This window comes from Camelus dromedarius, chromosome 16 (genome assembly GCF_036321535.1).
Source record: "Camelus dromedarius isolate mCamDro1 chromosome 16, mCamDro1.pat, whole genome shotgun sequence".
NCBI classification, from domain to species: Eukaryota; Metazoa; Chordata; class Mammalia; order Artiodactyla; family Camelidae; genus Camelus; species Camelus dromedarius.
Window position 1 is genome coordinate 40,803,530 of NC_087451.1, and position 17,343 is coordinate 40,820,872.

Consider the following 17,343-nt stretch of genomic DNA (forward strand, 5'->3'; position numbering starts at 1 on the left):
GAAACCACTTTGGTAAATCTGACCCTGGTGTAAAAAAAGAAAACAGGTGAACAGACCCCACGAGGAAGAGCACTAGCAAAGGCCCTGAGGTTCACTGCCATGAGACCCTGCAGGGTGCGTGCTCTCTGGGGCTTAAATGATAATGGACTGTCCAGGGTGGGTGGGGAGTCAGGGAGCCCTTAGGTGAGACCATCATTCAGCCCACCTGTGAAGGGAGAAAGGTAACAGAGCCGGGCCTGAGGTCCTTTCTCTGGAGGGATCTAGGAAAATCAAGTACCCACACCCCACCCCACCCCACGGCACCTGTGTCCCCAGTTCTCCTACAGACAAGTTTGCCTTCCTGAGACACACCTCTCACCGTGTTGACTCCTCTGCTCTGAGGCCAGCAGCTTCACTCACACACACACACACACGTACACACAGCGTGACATCCAAACTCCACAGTTCTTCCTAATATGGTCCCACGTTACCGTCTGCCCAGCCCATGCCAAGATTTTTTTTTAATTCAAAACAAACACCCTCCCCCTATATACTCCAGCCACACCAGTGGGTAGAGGGTTTTGCCCGACATACGCTCTGCCTGTATGGTTGCCCGCATTCAGTGCCTCTGTCTGAAAGGCCCTGGACACCCCTCACAGCCACCCACCAAAGTCCCTCCCATCCTTTTAGGACCACCAAAGCCACCTTACCCCACGTCAAACACAGCCAGTCTCTCTTCACTTCCCTCCACGCCTCCGTCATGGCTCCCAACGACTCCAGCTCATATTGGAGCCGTTGTGATGAGGCTTTCTCTCCCGCATCACAGGATGAGGTCCCAGCAAGGTGCTGAGACCTTCCGCCCTGTGTCCCCAACGCCCAGCTCAAGGCTGTGGCAGGTTGCTACTAGGTACATGTCCGCACTGGGGCTGGGCCTGGAGCATGGGCCTCTCTCAGGCTCCTCCACTAGGCAGGAAAGAGTTCCAGCAGGGCTGCCCGGTCTCTACCCTGGACCGCCTTCTACCATCTTCCCTGGTCCCCCAGGGCAGGCCTTGCCTTGGGGCTAGGGCTCTTGTCCTATTTCTTGTCCCCTCTTGGCCTTGTTACCGTCCACCCCATGATTTAGACCACAAATACTTTATAAATGAACTTAAGAGCGTTCTTTCCCACACGTAGGCACAACACGAGCTGATGAACACAGGCTTGTACCTGGTGCTGCTGCTTCGCCTCTACCAACGGAGGTTTGCAGAACTCGTGAGACTCAACGACAACCGGGCTGCAAGAGAGAGGGTGAGTCCGGCTCTGCCTGGACTGTCGTGCAGCAGGCACACGAACCTCGCTGTGCATCTGCGTGTGGAGGTCCTCGAGGTCACCTGGTAGAATGTGGTACTGTCCTCACTAGGACTAAGACTTAGTGGCTGCTAAGTGTAGGTACAGTGGCCCTCTGGCTGAAAAATAAGTGACAGTCACATAATTGTTGAATATTAAACATGAATAGTAATTAAATGATCATTAATGGTCATATCAGCAAGGGAGTCTCCAGAGATATTTGCCCCCCAGAATAGAGGCCAGCAAGGCTGCGGGGGCCGAGTGTGAATTATGTGTGGATGTCCACTGCCCAAGCAAGGAGGGTCCATGAAATACAGGGACCCTCCCCAGCAAAAGAACCGTTTATTTTGCTTTGGACCCCAGGGTACATTATTTCAGCATGTGGGTGTGTGTGCCAAGGAACAAAGTGCTGATGGTGTCCCGTTTGTCATTAGAGAAGTGGCTGCCCTTCCTTTAATAAGAGACCTGGGGCCCTCTAGGAGGCTACACGGTGTGGAGGGGGAGCCTGGATCTGCTGCTCAACCAAACTGTGGGAGACGGACAGGCCGACCTCTGAAAGGTGCAAAGACACTTGGTCATTGCCAAGTCAGAACCCTGAGCCCCAAAGGGCATCCCTCTGGGTTAAATGCCTCCCGTGGCCTGGTCAGGAAAGAGCGCTAGCAAGACAGGGCCGCCTCTCTTACCTCAAGGCCATGCCAGGGGCTGCTGTCTTTTAGTGTTCTGGGTCCCCAGTACCCCTGGAGGCCTGGAACTCGACCTCTGCTCCCATACAAAGGTCAACCCTGGAAGGCAAGCCAGTCTGGCAGTGGACAAGCCACTGATGGTACCACAAGGCAGTTTTAGTGACAGTCGGCCACCCCATCCTGTGTACCTCTCTTTCTCTTCACTTTCCTCTCTCTGTGTCTCTGTGTCTCTCCACTTCTACCTCAAGTGGACAAGAGGCCTCTGCCACACCCGTCACTGCCTGATGTTGGAACCCGGTGACTCCAAGTGCTCCTTACACGGCCCCAGTCCTTGTACCACTGGAGGCAGTGGCCATCCACTGGAGCCATCCCTGCTAGAAACGCTGGGTTCAAACCATTGGTCATTAAGAATTCTAGATCTGTCCCACCATTTTTCTGGCTTAAATTCTCCCCTTAAGACCCTAAGCTCTCAATTAAGACAACAGGCTGGGTCTTTTCCAAGACATCTCCTCAGGAATCTCACCCTCTTTTTGACCCAGGCCTGTCCTTCCTTTAACTCTTCCGTAGTTTTAATGGTGACATAAATTCCTCAGAGAAATACTTTTTTTTTTTCTAAAGAAGTACAGGAAGCAGGAAACGATCCTTTGGTAACATTTCTGTAACCTCATTTTCATGATTCCACATCTTTTTAATGAACTTTTTATTGCACACTGAACTTCAAAGCACCCAGGGTTTGATATAGGTTACAGATGGCCACAACGTCAGCAAGCAAATGCAAGCGACATCAGCCTCGGGGACGGCAGAGCACACACGAGAAGGCAACTAGCAGTACAGCCCAATGGGTGACAACTAGGCCTTAAAGCATTGACTCTGAAGAACTTTCTGGTCAAACTATCCTAGAGAAGGAGTAAGTGACCCAAAGAGCAAGCTGGGAACCAGGAGGGGAGGAAGCAGAAAGAACAGGGCAACTCTCTTCTCTCATAACAAGCTCACCTGTAATTTGAGATTCCCTGAAAGAGACCTCACCCGTTTAAACCACCAAGCAGTAACCAGGACAGACAGCCAATTCAGAGGTGCCCGAATGGAATGGGAAATCACGCGGCTCTTGTCAAATTCACGCTCTTCTGGATTTGAGTCTTAGTACTTTCCTATAGAAACCACTTGGACTCTAAGGGTAACATCTAGCAAAAGAAAGGCACTAGGATGGGCAAGAGTCCCTCCCTCCCTCTCCTTTACCTACCAGAACTGGAAACCCATTCCTGCCGGGCTTCTGGCTGCATCTCACTAAGACACCCAGTGATGAGTGCCTGTCAGTGGTAGTGGTCATTCATTCACTCACCCATTCATGCCCTGACCTGTTTCAGGTCCTGAGACAGGGAACTGGGAAAGTGGCTACCAGACATGATGCCATGACGTCCCTTTCTTTGAGGAGCTTATGATGGAGTTAGAAGATGAGACTCACATACTCATAAAACCAGGAAATAATCAGAAAGTAGCCCTTGGTCAAGAGAACCAGTGGAGCTAGTGAATTTCCAGAGGCTGTGAAATTGACAACACAAGATACTCCCTGACTGGGGCTTCCCGGGGCTTCCAGGGAGCTCAAAAACACATAATTTGTGAGGTTGTGAGCTTTCTGAAGGCAAAGCCAGGCCTTCCACACCTGTCTCTCATGATGCTAGGCACACAGCGATTCATATTTGACTGCTGGCCATGTCCCAGGCACGCTGGATGCCAGGAACACTTACTGATTACAAACTTGCTAAATTACTGCCAAATATGCCAGATAAGGACGTGGTCTGCTAAGGGTTTCACACAGGCAGTCGGAGGGAAGGGTGTGTTCATTGGCAACTTGGACACGGAACCCTTACCTCGTTTGTATACCACAGTCCTCCAGTGCCTAGAAAATGCCCAGCACACAGTAGGTGCTCAGTAACCTTGATGCTCAGTCAGCTAATGAACCAATACCTGCTTCTTTCAGGAGGCAAGTCTTGAGTTACGTTTTGAAGAAAATGATAGCACAAATTGGTGGAGAGAAAAGGGTGTTCTAGGTAAAGGAGCACTCCCGGGTTCAAGATATATTTATGTTTTCAAAGATTTTCTGTGTGCCTACTATGTGCCAGGTTCTAAACTAGATTCTGGGAATACAAAGATGATCAAGACCCTCCTCACTTAAAAGGGACTCAGAGTCTACAGAGATAGACACGTAACCAAGAGTATCACAAATGTGCCTTGTATTACGACAGGAGATGCTGCCAGATGTGGAGGGACCCAGAGCAGAGTTAGAGGACCTGCGGGGCCACCCTCCTCCCCTCCTCCTTCCACTCCTTCTCCAGGACAGACTCTCCAGGCAGGGTCTTCGGGGACACAGGCCAGCATTTCAGAGGCCTTGCTTTTACTCCAGTTAGGGTGGACTCTTTGCCATCAGTTTTGCCAGCACTTGGGGAGCCTGGTGGCAAAGCTGCTTCCATTACTGCTCTCGTCAGCTGATCAGCTGAGGTGATGCTTGAACTGAATCTTGGAGTGCTTAGCAGAGGGACAAGGGAGGGAAAGGGCATTCCATGCAGAAGGAAACCCAAAAGCTCAGAAACGAAAAGACTTGCATGTCTGGCAAAGTCAAGGAGTTGAGTGTGGCTGGACCCAGCAGGAAGTGAGCAGGACGCGAAGGGTTTGTGTGCAGCTCTGGGAGGCCACTGGAGGGTTTCTAGCCTGGGACCGGCAGGCCGGGAGACCTGCGTTTCCCACAGGTCTGGAGAGAGAACTGGAGCAGCCACGCGGAGGGTGGGCTGGAGGGGGAAGAAACTACTGGGCAGCTGTTGCACTGGGACAGGGTAAGGGAGGCCAGGTGGGGAGCCCTGGAGATGGGGGACAGATTTAAGTGGGCACAGAGTGAGGTGCAGGTCGAAGGGAGCATGGACTATTATTCTCTGCAAAGGCCCAGCAGGAAACTGGCCTTTTCTCATTTCTGGTGCTCATGTTGGGAGCATGTCCAGAGGAACACAGGGCCCCCAGCCTCCCTTGACCCCACCTGGCTTACCCTTTAATCTGACGGGGACATGGGCTGTCCTGCGTGGTGAAGCTAAATGGACTTGCCTTCCCTCCCCTCTCTCCCTTTCAGCGCCCATGTGGGGCTCTCTAGAATTCAGGGCCTACACCCCCAGAGTCCCCTGTCCTGGGCTTCCTGCCAGCCTGGGTTTTGTGTGTGCCACACTCTCATTCTCCACAGGGAAATGTCCCTGTACCCTGAATTCCTCCCCCTGCAGCTCCCTATACCCTTAAAGTGTCTAACTTGCTAAACTAGATAAAATAGAAAGACTGTCAGTGTGCTAAAAGGCAGAGTGCAGAAGGGCCCCGGGGGGGGGGGGTGAGCAGCCACCTCTGCCTCCTGCCCCAGGTATGCTGTATTCACACGTCACCCGGAGGGAAATGGGGGCAGGGAGGGGACCACAGAGGCCGCCCTGGGAGGCAGGCAAAGGCTTGAAGTAGCTCTGAAATCCTACAGGCCCATTCACATATGAGGCTAGATGGACTTTCTCTAGGCCCTCCCCCTTGACGCAATTTCTACAAAACTGAAAACCGTGGTCTCAAAGGACCAAATCTTCCCAAAATTTGCAAGGCCCATGCTTGGCGCACAGTTGGGAAAGCTTTCCTACTCACCAAGATGGCGCTTCCTGGTGGAGCATGAGAGATGGTTTAAGTAGACGTGGTCACCTGGCACAGAATCCAGAGGCAGGATGAGGTGGTCCGGCAGCCAGGCTGCGGCTGGTAGTCCTGATGTATAATTTACCAGATAACCAGGGCTGCTACTCTAGAAGAAATTCCATCCTTCTCCTGCCTTCATCCTGGCCTTCGGGTGAGAAGGACCCAGGCGCCACAGCTGCCTCCACCCTGGCCAGGCAGTTGCCCCAGTAACAGTGTCCGGCTCCCCTTGTCTTGTCCCGCAGCCTGTCACAAAGTCCCTCTTCTCCCAGGGGAAGAGCACCAGCCCTTCTGCACCGGAGCCCACATCCTCACAGCCTGGCACAATGGGCTCCCACGGAGTACACAGTGTTTCTTATTGTGGCATAAAATGCCATAAAGCCAGAACAAAGAGGGAGCCCAGAGCCTTGATGGGCCCGCTGCTTCCTGCCGGGCAGAGAATACAAGCGATTGTTTCAAAGCCAGTGGTGAGGCAAGTGGCCAATTAGCGCGGCCTTCACCCCCACAGCCTGTAAATGTGATTCCGACCATCAGGACGGGATTCTGCTACTCAGATCAATTGCTGAAAGGAAGCAAGTCTGTTCACGGTGCCGAATTTAGAAGCTCAGAACCAGCTAAGGTGACCCGGGTGGTTGCTGCCGCCTTCTTTAGGAGGCTAAGCCCCACAGGTGCTGAATATCAGCCTTGCCCTCAGCACCTCCACCTGTTTTCTCTGCCCCTTTAAGGTGATGTAAGGGATTCCTAGAACATTCCTGAGACTGGGGGATTATACATCTATTCACAAGTGATGTGAACAAACAATTCATTTTTCATTATCTTCTTTCTCATAGTTGTCAAGAAATTACCCACAACCCAGACCGGAAGAAAATGAAAGTAGGTTTGGGGGTCAGTCCTGCCATGTTGAGGGTGTTTGCTAATTTGGTTTTTTTCTGTGGCTGGGTTGACCCTAACGGCTGTGGAAGGAAGTAATGACCACCACCCAGAGGCAAAAATAACCCCACAGAGCTTGGGAAGCTCTAGCCACTGCAGTCAGGAAGGCGAGCCCAAGTATGCTGGATGCAGAGGAGATAAGAATTTTAGTTCATCCTGAAAGCAAGGGTCAAGGCCAACAAAGGGAAGATAGTCTCCTCAGGCGTGGGGTGACGCTGCAGGTTTTTTCCTTTCCCTTCGCTGGGATTCTCCAGCATCCAGTACTTGGGGAGCCTCTCTGGTTTTCTTCTAAAAACCGTGGAAAGGAGTTATTTAGCCATTACTGAAGGGACCACAGTCACTCACAAGCTAGTATTGGATTTATTGGATTTTCTCACCATTTGGCCCAAACAAGTGGGTCTGCTGGATTCAGAAGTTGAACAAGGGAAACAGGTGTCCTGAGAAAGGCCAAAGGAGGCAGGACAGCTGTCTTCAAACAGGCTCATTATCCTATAGAAAACCCAACTGAAGAAAACGTGCTCAATTAAAGCAGGAGGGCTTGCTGTCAGACTCGGGAAGAACTCCATCATCTGGGAGAAGAAACATTACAGTGAACTGAGAGGGGTAGTCCGTGACAGTTCCACCCCCAAAAGCTGTTCTGGGGAGAAATTTCACAACTGCATGCCCTAAAAGGTTTAGAACAGCGATTTCCACACTGGCTTTGCCATCAGAATCACCTGGGGAACTTACCAAAAATACAGCTTCCTGGGTCTTTCCCAGAGGCTCAGATTCAGGTGATGGGATCGGCCCCTGGTGATGCTGATGCAGCCAGTCACCGTGACGCTTTTGGGGACCCCGGACAAACCACCCGGAGAAGCTGAACCAGCTCAAAACTCCACAGGGTGGGGCCCAGATGACGACCCTAGAGAACCCAATCAATTATTCAAGGCACGCAGTCCTGAGAACCCGAGCTGACCATTTTTAGAGAGGGAGGGAGGGCCCTTCCCTCGGTTCACAAAAGGAACCCGCAGAGCCTGGGTCCTGGGCGCGACCGCGGGGGTCCAGCCGAGCCGGGTGAGGGTCCAGCGCCCCCCTCGCGCCCTCCCTAGGCCTTGGGGCCACTCGCCGCCGGGGCGACCCCGAGCCGCCGCTCCCGCTCCAGCAGCCAGGAAGGGAGAGCGGGCAGGGAGCGGTAAGGTCTGGCAAAGACCTTTGTGTGCGGGCGCACACACCCACCTCCACGCCTGGCCTCGCGGGTCCCCACTGCGGCATTTGGCGAGAGCCTCTACTCCGCAAAGGGCCCTCGCGCGTCGGCCGGGAGGCCTCGGCGACCCCAGGCTCCGGCCAGGTTGTCGGCTCCGCGCCCGGCTGCACCCCTCCCCAGCCCCCCGCCCCTAGGCGCCCGGCTTTTCGCGGTTCAGGGAAACCTGCGGCGGCCGGGCGCGCCCGAGTGGGTCTGGCTGGGCAGGGGCGACCCCTAGTGCCCAGCGAGAGCCACTGCCGCCCTGCTGCTCCAGGAGGCACTGAACGGAATGGAGCGCCCCCCTCTCCCACCCTGGCAAGGGGAAGAGGGACCCTTGCCTCCCAGCCTGGGCCCCAGAGAAAGACGATGCCCCTGCAGGGCAGGAATACAGCATCCCTGGGGTTAAAAGGAGGCTCCACTGAGGGGACCCCGCCCTCCTGTGTTGCTCGGAGGCAGATGGTCCCCTGATGTCATTTACCGCCCCTCTTCAGGAAGCTGGGATTAGCTCTATGATCCACCCCTCCCCTATACCAGTCCCAAAGTGGGGGCAGTGAATTCTTCCCTGGAAACAGGTCTAGGTGTGGAGTGGGGTCCGCTTGGCCCTGCCCCAGCCCTGCACACACCCCAGACGCTGGTATGGGAAGCCCGGCACGGAGGGACTGTCCTGGCACGCTGGTCAGACGCAGCCCTTGCCTGGCTTTCCGCCAGAGCAATGATCAAGACAGGAGCCAGGGCAGCCTGAGGCAGATCCACATGCCTCCTGCCCTCCCCCGGGGCCATACTCTTCTTTGGTCCTTGGCAGCCTGGCATGACTCACCCAGTTGGCAGCGCTTTGTTAAGATGGGTTGCCAGAGCTGAGGCACAGCTGTGACCTGCTGCCCTAGCTCAATGCAGGTAAACTGCGAGGGGAAAAGGCAGAACATCAGGTGGCACAAAGAGATGCCAGCCTCTTTGTGGCTCTGTGGTGACCATGCCAACCTTCTCACTGGGCACCACATCCCCTCCTAGGAACCAAGGCCACACGCAAATGCCACAGGTGGCCCAGAGGTAAGGGCTACTGGGGAGAGTCCTTGGGTAGGTGCACCTGGGTCTAACAACATGTCTCACACAGCCCCCCCACAGCTGCTTCCCAGCTGGCACAAATGACTGTCACCACAGCCAAGTCCAAGGCCAGGGAGGGGAACACTGCCTCCTGCAGCCACCAATAAAGGTGTGGACAGGAACAGGCCTGAGGGCCTTCAAGCTAAAGGCTGGGCCAGAGCACCTCCCCTTGCATATGGACAAGTCAAGGCGACTAGAACAGGAGAGGGTGACAGAATGAGGGCAGCTCATGGGGCTGGGGCTTCCTTGTGGTGGAGGGAGAAGTCAAGAGGGTCCAGATGCGGGGGTGGGGAGAGGTATTACTTGCTCCTGCTCCCCTGCCATTCCTCACCGGGCAGAAACCACTTCCAAGTAATCAGTAAGCGCTCACTCAAGCCAGTGGGAAAAGAAATATATTGAGAAAAAGAGTTTACCCCAAGAATAAAGGAAAGCACCCCCCTGGACCCCCCACCTCCTCCACTGACTCCACTGCCATCTCACTGCCTCTTCACCCTCCCTCCCTCCCTCCCATCCTGTGACCCTTTGTTCCCAGCCACTGTCATCTCTGAACAGGGGTCTCTGTTCCCCACACTGTTCAAACTCTGTAGTGTGTGTGTGTGTGTGTGTAGCCAGCCACTGGGGCTGGGGGCTGGGGGGAGGAGGGCAGATGGGGGCCAGCGATGCCATGCCTCCACGACAGATCCCACCGGCAGCTTCAGCTCCGTGGCCTGAGAGATCTTCTTGCTTTCCAGGTTCCGAGTTGGGAGACGGAAATGAAAGCGGCATTTGTGAAAGCAACAGGCGGATAGTCTAGCAAGGAAGCTGCCCCCGGAGTGAAGCAGAAGCTTGTCCCCTCAGCTGCCCTTTCTCTATCCCCATGTCCCTCCTTCCCTCCTCCTCTTTACCAAAACCGAAACCAGTGTGTTCCCACTTATCTTTTTCACCTTATGCCACTCTCTTCTTGGGATCTGGCTTGAGCATCTCCAGACAGCAACTGACCAGCCCGGTCTCAGACAGCCCAGGCCACTTGGGACCCCGCAGGCTGCCCTGCTGCTGCCTGGAAGCCCGGAAGCCCAAGAGGACCCAGCAGCCCCCACAGGCTCCATGGCCTGGGGTCCCTCTGCCCAGGGTGCCCTTGCAGGCCTCACTCCAGCCCAAGTAGAGTCAGTAAACTGACTTTATTCACCCAGCTTGGCTTTGTGCTTATTCCAGTTTCCTCAGACAAAGGGTCCAGGCCTCAGACTCAGAGGAGAGGGAAGCCCCATCATAGCCCCACCCCACCTGCCCTTCTCCTGCCCCCCGGGGAGGACGCATCCTGGACCCCCATGGGCTGGGACAGGCTGGCTGCCCAGCCACCCCAACCACCTCTGTGGGCACCCACTTAGGAGGGTTTGGTGCATGGACTCCACACTTCACTCCCAATTATGTCTTAGGGCCTAATGACCAGATCTGTGCCAGGGTGAAAAAAGAGCAGAGAAAGTAAGACAACTCTGTGTGTGTGTGTGTCTGTGTGTGGGAGAGAGAGAGGGAAACAAAGATAAGTGAAAAAATAAAATAAATAATAATAATAAACTACTAATACATGCAAAGACATTACAGGAAGTGAAAGAAGACAGACACAAAAGACTACATGCTGTACGGTTCTATTTGTATGCAATTTCTAGGAAAGGCCAAACTGTAGGGACAGAGCAGTGGTCACTTGGGGTTGGAGAGAGGAGTGGAGACTGACTACTCGAGGGGACTTTGGGGGATGATGAAGGGCTTCTAAAAGCTGGTTCCCGGTAACGTTTATGCAACTGGATAAATTTACTGGAGCTCATTGTGTGTTTAAAATGGGTGAACTCTATAGTATAATCATAAAATATGCCTCAGTAGATTTTCTGCAAAATGGAAGAAGGGACAGAGAAAAGAAGAGAGAGAGGTGAAAGGAAGAGGAAGAGGTGCTTCTCCCTCCCACCCTCAAGTCTCGCCCTCCTCAGACCAGGAGCGGCCGCTGCAGGTGTTGCTGCCAAGGGGGTCCCCGAAATAAATGATGGTGCCAACAGGATTTTCAGAGGGCTAGAGTTGAATTACGTCAAAATCTCGTCCTACTGCCCTGATCCATTCCACACTTAGACAAAGTCACTCAACCACTGCAAACAAGTAGATTCAACTAGGCAGCCTGGATCCAAGATACAAACAAAGGGACATCTTTGAATGTTAACAGAGCCCAGAAGAGCCGCTCAAGTTGAAAATATCTCCATGATATACATAAAATTCCTAAAACCTCAGGTTCCTCCATTCACATACAGAGCCCCAAGCCTTGATCATTCTGAGAAAATAGGCCTTTCTTTTTAACTGAACTTTAAGGTTGGCTGAAGATGAAAGACTTGTCCAGGAGCCAATACTGAAAAAGGTCTAAGAAGGGACAATGCATATTTAAAAATAAGTTTCATAGAGAGCTTGATGGAATTTGAGGCGGCCGGGTAAACATTCTGACAGGCCAAACCCACTGTAAGATGTGACAGTGTTTGAGGCAGCTACCCTGAGATCGCTACAGGTTCACATCAGCCAATGTTGGGTTTTTGGAAACCATTTGAAGGATTTACAGGTGCAGCCAGGAGTGTCTCCTGTGAGGTCTGGGGTGGGGGAGACGCAGCAGAACAGACAACTACCTGTACCATCGATTCAGCACCACTGCAGCCCCGGGGTCTGCCTGAGGTGCCAAAAGGACTGAGTCTCATTTTTAAAAGACAATGATGAACCACAAGGTGCTACTGTATAGCATAGGGAACTATATTCAAAACCTTGTAATGGCGTATCATGAAAAGGAATATATATATATATAACTGAATCGCTCTGCTGTAGACCAAAAATTAACACAACATTGTAATCAACTATACTTCAATTTTTAAAAAAAGACAACGAAAAGGGCTACCTCCTTCCTCTATGACTGGGTGAGTGCAGCTGGAATCTATTAGAGGTGGAGGCACACTGGACGGGACACAGTGTCTCTCTAAGCCTTTGGCTTTTTAAGCAGCTTTTACCAACCATCAATGCTGTGTCAGCCAGTGAGGACACAGGAGAAATGCATGATGCCCACCTTCTTGGAGCTCTGCCTTCCTGGGGCAATGGGACAGATATAGAAAAAATCAAACAGGTAACAGGAGCCCACGTGTGCCACTTAGCACTTCCCATGAGCTGGGCCCGGGGATAAGCATTTTACATGTATCTCTAATCCTCACAATAAGCCTATGAGGCAGATATTGTTAACCCCACATCGCATGGGAGGAACCTGTATTAGGGCTCTCCAGAGAAACAGCGCTACTAGGATCCATAGAGACATACAGAAAGAGATTCACCATGAGGGACTGCCTCCCACGATCACGGAGGCTGGGAAGTCCCACGATCAGCCATCTGCAGGGTGGAGACCCAGGGAAGCGGGAGACATGATTGCAGCTCAAACCTGGGCTTGAGAACCAGAGAGGACAGTCCTATGTGTCCGGGTCGGAGTCCAAAGTTCCGAGAGCTAGAAGTGCTAATGCTCAAAGGCTGGAGAAGATGGATGTCCCGTCTCAGCAGAGAGAAAATTCGCCCTTCCTCTATCTTTTTGTTGTATTCAGGCCCTGGACGGGTTGGATGACACCCACCCACACTGAGAGGGGTGATCTTCTTCACTCAGTTTATTGATGCTAATGCTAGTCTCTTCCAGAAACGCCCTCCCAGACACATCCAGAGATAATGATTTACCAGCTCTCTGGGCATCCCTTATTCCAGTCAGGTTGACACAAAAATGTAACCATCACAAAACCTAACCTCAGGAAAGTTAAGTGATGCCCCCAAGTTTACAGGGTAAAGTTGGTCTGTTAGCCATGCTCCTGGCCAGCCTGAGAGAGGGTTACATCCCCAGCCAGCTCTGGAAGTCAGGGGCATAGTGGGTCACCAGGGCCACGTGGTGCAGGAAAGGACCCTGAAGGATGGTGGAGGCCAGGCATGCAGAGGGTGGTGGAGGGGTGGTGAATATCCGAAGCTAGTCAGTTTGGGGCATCGACGGCCAGTGATGAATCCATTTCAGGGAAATGCCTGCTTGCTGCTTTGCTCGTCCCTTTCTTTGGCATTGGCTCCCTGCCTGCTTTTGTGGACAAGGATTGAAATCTGCAGCTCCAGCAGGGCCAAGTCTGGTGGGAGTCAGGGCTGAAGTCAGCCTCCCCTGGGCCTCTTGGCAGCCTTGGCCCCCGAGATACAGGCCTGAGCATTTAGGCCCTTTCATCTCATACCGGTCCCGCTCGAGACCCCTCCATTTTCCCTCCATCTCCTTTCCTCCCTCTTCCTGCCTGCCTTTCTTGGGGTCCTCCCTCAAGACACAATTCTTTCCCTTGTCCCTGTAGCAGGCTGAAGCCCTAGTGCTCGAGGCAGCCTGGCAGGGCGTGGCCAGCTCCGTTCCAGGAGGGCCATGTGGTGTGGCTGGCCGGCTCCCCACCCCTGCAGCTTCACAGCACTGCCCACAGGGCCAGGCTAGCACTGCCAGGACACCTGGGAGGAAGCCATCTCTGGCTTGACAAGAAGAGGTTGTGAGAAGGCCCTACACCATTCTCTGGAGAGCAGCCCTGTTCTCCCATTCATTCACCGATTCAGCAAGCTGTCATGATGTCCAGGTGAGCCAGTTTAGCCCTGCAAGTGCAGGCTGGGCTCAGTGCCGGGGTTCAGTGCCCTCTGCCCAGGCCCCGGGGCTGGGTCTCAGCGCATCAAAGATGGAAAATAGAGGAGGGGCCTAATGCTGATGGAATTGAAATGAGCAGAAAGAAAGGAGGTTCTGCCACATTCTCCACCAGAGCCAGCACTGGCCTGGGGGTCAGAGGCAAATGGCCCTGAGCCAGGAGCCTTCCTCCAGCCTGACAGAGATGCTGGGGCATCCTCCTCCCTCTTTAGGGCAGACAGGAGCCTCCAAGCAGAACAAGGTCTATGGGGAGCCCCCAGGTGCCTGTGAAGCTGTCTGAAATGCTTTGGGGTGGGGTTCAGGGCAAGGACTAGAACCACCAAGGACAGAAGTGTAGAGTGCAGACAGGTATTTCTGGAGTGATTTAAACCTCTAGACCTGCAGCAGCCACCAGGCATACAGGTCTTTGCGCCCTCAGCTGCTCCTCCCACCCCTCACCCCCCACCCCCAACCTGGGAGCCCACGCCCCTGCCTTCACCACTCAGCTTTTCTTCTCTCTAGGGGCAGCGGTCAGCAGCCAGCTTCCCAGGGGGCTCCTGCCCAGGGTGGCTCCAAGCAGCCTGGTCCAGCGATCTTTGAGCTGTGGCTCATGGCAGGGCACTTAACTCACAAAGGGAACTGCTCCCCAATTTGGAGAGCTAATCACTCCAGGATGAAGTATATTAATCATGAAGGACACACACACACACACACACACACACACACACACACACACACACACACACACACACACACACACACACACACACACACACACACACACACACACACACACACACACACACACACACAGGATTGAGGCTCCCTCCCTGAAGTGACCGGGCCCCTCCGTGTTTCCCGGTGCTGCTGCAGAGGAGAGAGCCGGAGGAGGGCCTTGGGCTTGGCCTCAGTCTTGGACTCAGAAAAGGAGCTCACAAGCCCTCCTCAGAGCTCCCCAACTCAGTAAAGGCACCCCATTTACCCTGCTGCCAGGCCACAAGCTTTGGGCTTCTCAATGTCTATCTTTCTATATCATTTAAGTTAAGGCTTTGAACCACGTGATGGTATTACCTATTCAGAAAATTAGAAACTTGCTTTTGAAAATCACAAATGAGGCAAATACACACACACATGAACACAGAATCTGACCATTGCTGCAGTCCTGATCCAAACCACCTTCTGGAAAGGTCAGACTAGCCATTCCCACTGACTGCCTGCTGTACGGAACATCCACACTCTCCACCGCTGCCCTCAAGGCCTCAGGCAGGCCCCTCCCCACACTCCAACTGGCCTGGCCTCCCTGCTGGTCCTCTGAAGCACCAGGGACCCCTCAGCGGGGCCTGCCCCCTTGCTATTCCCCCTGCCCAGGACCTGGCCTAGATGTTTGCACCCCTCCCCTACCTCTTTTTTCATGTTCCAGTCTCACCAGTGAGACCCTCCCCAACCATCCAGTCCAAACTAGTCCCCTCCCATCGGCACCTAGCACCCCCTGGCATAGCTGACCATCCTTGGCTGGCAGGGCCTTCTCTTTGTTGGCAGCTCTCTTTCTCTCCAGCTCAAACATCCTGAATGAATGAGCAGATGAGTGAAGGTGGGTGGGAGGGAGGTCCTGTGGTCCACTCCCCTGCCTCTGGGTGGTTTCAGAGCCAGAGCTCCCCAGGGACAAATGTGCACTCCTTTCTTGCTCAAATGCAGGTCTGACCAGCTGCCTTGGAAGGATGGTGGTGTGGGGACCCCAGCAGGGCTGGCCTGGGCACCTGGAATGCTCCCCTGGGAGCTGCAGCCCAGAAATAGCAGTCTTAGCTGGCGTTCAGGGGGCAATTCCTACAAGAGCATGAAGGCATGGTTCTGACTGCTTTGCACAGGTGATCTGACTGCTTTGCACAGGTGATCTCATTTAATTCTCAACTATCCTTAAAGGAACCGTAAGAGGTGGGTCCAGTTCTCCCACTGTACACACTGGAAGGTGAGCTAAGTTGCCTGCGTTCACACCTGTCCAATGGCTCCTGAGCTCCCTCATCCACACACAAATCCCCAAGAACAGAGAAGGGCGAGGTCCTGGAAGAAGAGACGGGGGTAAGAATGTCTCTCCACGGGGCCCTGAGATAAAAAGCAAAATAGATGTGAACTCCCAAATATGAGGGACACGGCTCACAACAGGACAAAGCAGGAACCCTTCTCTCTCAAGCCTCTTAAAGGTGTTTTATTTGTTTGCTTTTCTTTTCTTTTTTTTAAACAATAATGGCACATTAAAAAAAATTAGGAACTACAAAAAAGGACCATGTCTTTGAGTCTGTGTTCACATTATCCTGTGCCACAGCACCAGGACTGGTGATTCTGGCTGGGATTCTGGCCTCCTGGTAAGGTGCTGGGTGGGTCAGCGGGGCCACTCCAGGGGCTTGGGCACTGCTCCTTTGGGCCCCACTAGAGGGTGGGCACGTGGTGCTGTCCCCGGGCTTCCGCCCCTGAGGCCCCCAGGATGCTGGCAATTCCCCTCTCTCTCTCCAAACTAGATCCAGAAGCTGGAAATGTTAGGGAACTTATTTTGGTCCCCACAGGGGACTCTTTGGGGACAGAGCCCTCCCCTGACCGGCAGGAGATGACACCCCAGCCCAGCCGGGTCACCCCCGGGAGGTCAAGGTGTCTCTCCCCAGTCCTGTCTCCAGCCCAACTGACACCACAGTGGTGCCCAGGTTCTCAGACACAGCCCAGGTCCCTCCTGCCACACCCCACAGCTACCCCAGCAGGCACAGGAGTGACAATGCTTAGCCCCCTCAGCTGACCCCCACCAAGAGCAAGAGGGTGCCCCAAACCCCAGGGCCCTGGCTCAGAAGGAAGGACTGGGTGAGAAGGGGGAAAGGTAAAGGGAGTGAGGTGAGGGGCTCAGAGCTGAGGCTGCCGGGGAAGGAGAAAAGCGACAGGCCGGCTGAGGGCGCAGGGGAGGCTCCTCCGACTGCAGTGAGAAGGGGGTCCTGGGGCACAGGGTACAGGCTGGGGAGGGGGGCTAGGGAGGAAGAGGCAGAAAGAGGCTCCTATCCTACCTCTGGTTACCATGGGGGGGCACAGGCCCAGGTGACAACCTCTGGGCCCCCCAAAAGGGAAACACCACACTGCACTCAGCCAGGTCTCAGCCCAGCCCCCATGGGAGGGAGGGACCCCACCAGCCCAGGCCCTGCCAGCCCCAGCCCCAACTGCGGCTCCCAAGGATACCCCTCCATAGGCCAACTGGACTGTAGCTGGTGGGGGGCCGGCTGACCCAGGGCCCAGCCTCCCCAGCTCCTCCGGCCCCGGCCCTGACCACGCCCTTGGCTCTACTCCTGCTGCTCGTTCATTTCCATGTCGGACACCAGGATGTTCTTCTCAGTGGCCTCGCCAGGGCCGGAGGAGCTGCGGCTGTAGCGGGCGCCCTCGAAGGCCCCACGCTCCACGCTCTGTCGCCGCCGGTAGAGGATGAGGGCCGCGGTCAGCAGGGCCAGGAGCAGCAGCACCGCCATCAGCACCACCACCAGGGCCGCCGGGTTTTCCGGCAGGGCTGCTGCAGCAAGAAGGACGCTCGGTCAGAAGCCTCACTACCACCACGCACCGCCCAAAATGATGGGAAAAGGTGGGAGAGGGCTAGTCTCAGCCCTTCCTTCTACTCACCTGATGGGGAGAAGCTGCTCTCCTCAGCTGCAGGGAAGGAGAAGAGGCAGTTAACAGCAGTCGTAGTATTATAATAATAAGCAAACGTGTAAGAGCACTTTCTGAGCGTC

At 54.2% G+C, this 17,343-nt stretch overlaps 3 protein-coding genes and 1 long non-coding RNA gene across 7 annotated transcripts in view; 1 reads left to right on the forward strand and 3 right to left on the reverse strand.

The window, feature by feature from the left end:
- The window catches only part of LOC105090420 (uncharacterized), a 148,459-nt gene extending 142,396 nt beyond the window's left edge, over positions 1–6,063 (reverse strand). Inside the window, exon 1 of the long non-coding RNA XR_010384594.1 lies at positions 5,643–6,063. This is a non-coding gene — a long non-coding RNA (uncharacterized LOC105090420). The remainder of the gene's footprint in view (positions 1–5,642) is intronic.
- Positions 1–10,105, forward strand: part of MARCHF10 (membrane associated ring-CH-type finger 10) — an 88,738-nt gene extending 78,633 nt beyond the window's left edge. For 2 of the 3 annotated variants that reach the window (XM_031468845.2, XM_031468846.2), the window contains exons 9-11: positions 1,153–1,266; positions 6,515–6,557; positions 9,669–10,105. In XM_031468845.2, coding sequence (XP_031324705.2) covers positions 1,153–1,266; positions 6,515–6,557; positions 9,669–9,730 — 219 coding nt within the window. In that variant the 3' untranslated portion in view covers positions 9,731–10,105. The remainder of the gene's footprint in view (positions 1–1,152; positions 1,267–6,514; positions 6,558–9,668) is intronic. The other variant, XM_031468847.2, reaches the window with a different exon arrangement.
- Positions 6,643–9,412, reverse strand: LOC135323177 (uncharacterized). Its single transcript, XM_064494926.1, has 5 exons — positions 9,389–9,412; positions 7,830–7,987; positions 7,344–7,515; positions 6,992–7,183; positions 6,643–6,902 (listed from the first exon to the last, which is right to left on the reverse strand). Exons 1-5 carry the CDS (start codon positions 9,410–9,412, stop codon positions 6,813–6,815), a joined length of 636 nt encoding a protein of 211 aa, XP_064350996.1. The 3' UTR covers positions 6,643–6,812.
- MRC2 (mannose receptor C type 2) overlaps positions 9,677–17,343 on the reverse strand; it is a 56,062-nt gene continuing 48,395 nt past the window's right edge. The window contains exons 29-30 of one of the 2 annotated variants that reach the window (XM_031468844.2): positions 17,234–17,260; positions 9,677–17,123 (exon numbers count right to left, since the gene is read on the reverse strand). In XM_031468844.2, the coding sequence (XP_031324704.2) occupies positions 16,903–17,123; positions 17,234–17,260 (248 nt within the window). In that variant the 3' untranslated portion in view covers positions 9,677–16,902. Of the gene's footprint in view, positions 17,127–17,233; positions 17,261–17,343 lie in introns of both variants that reach the window. The other variant, XM_031468843.2, reaches the window with a different exon arrangement.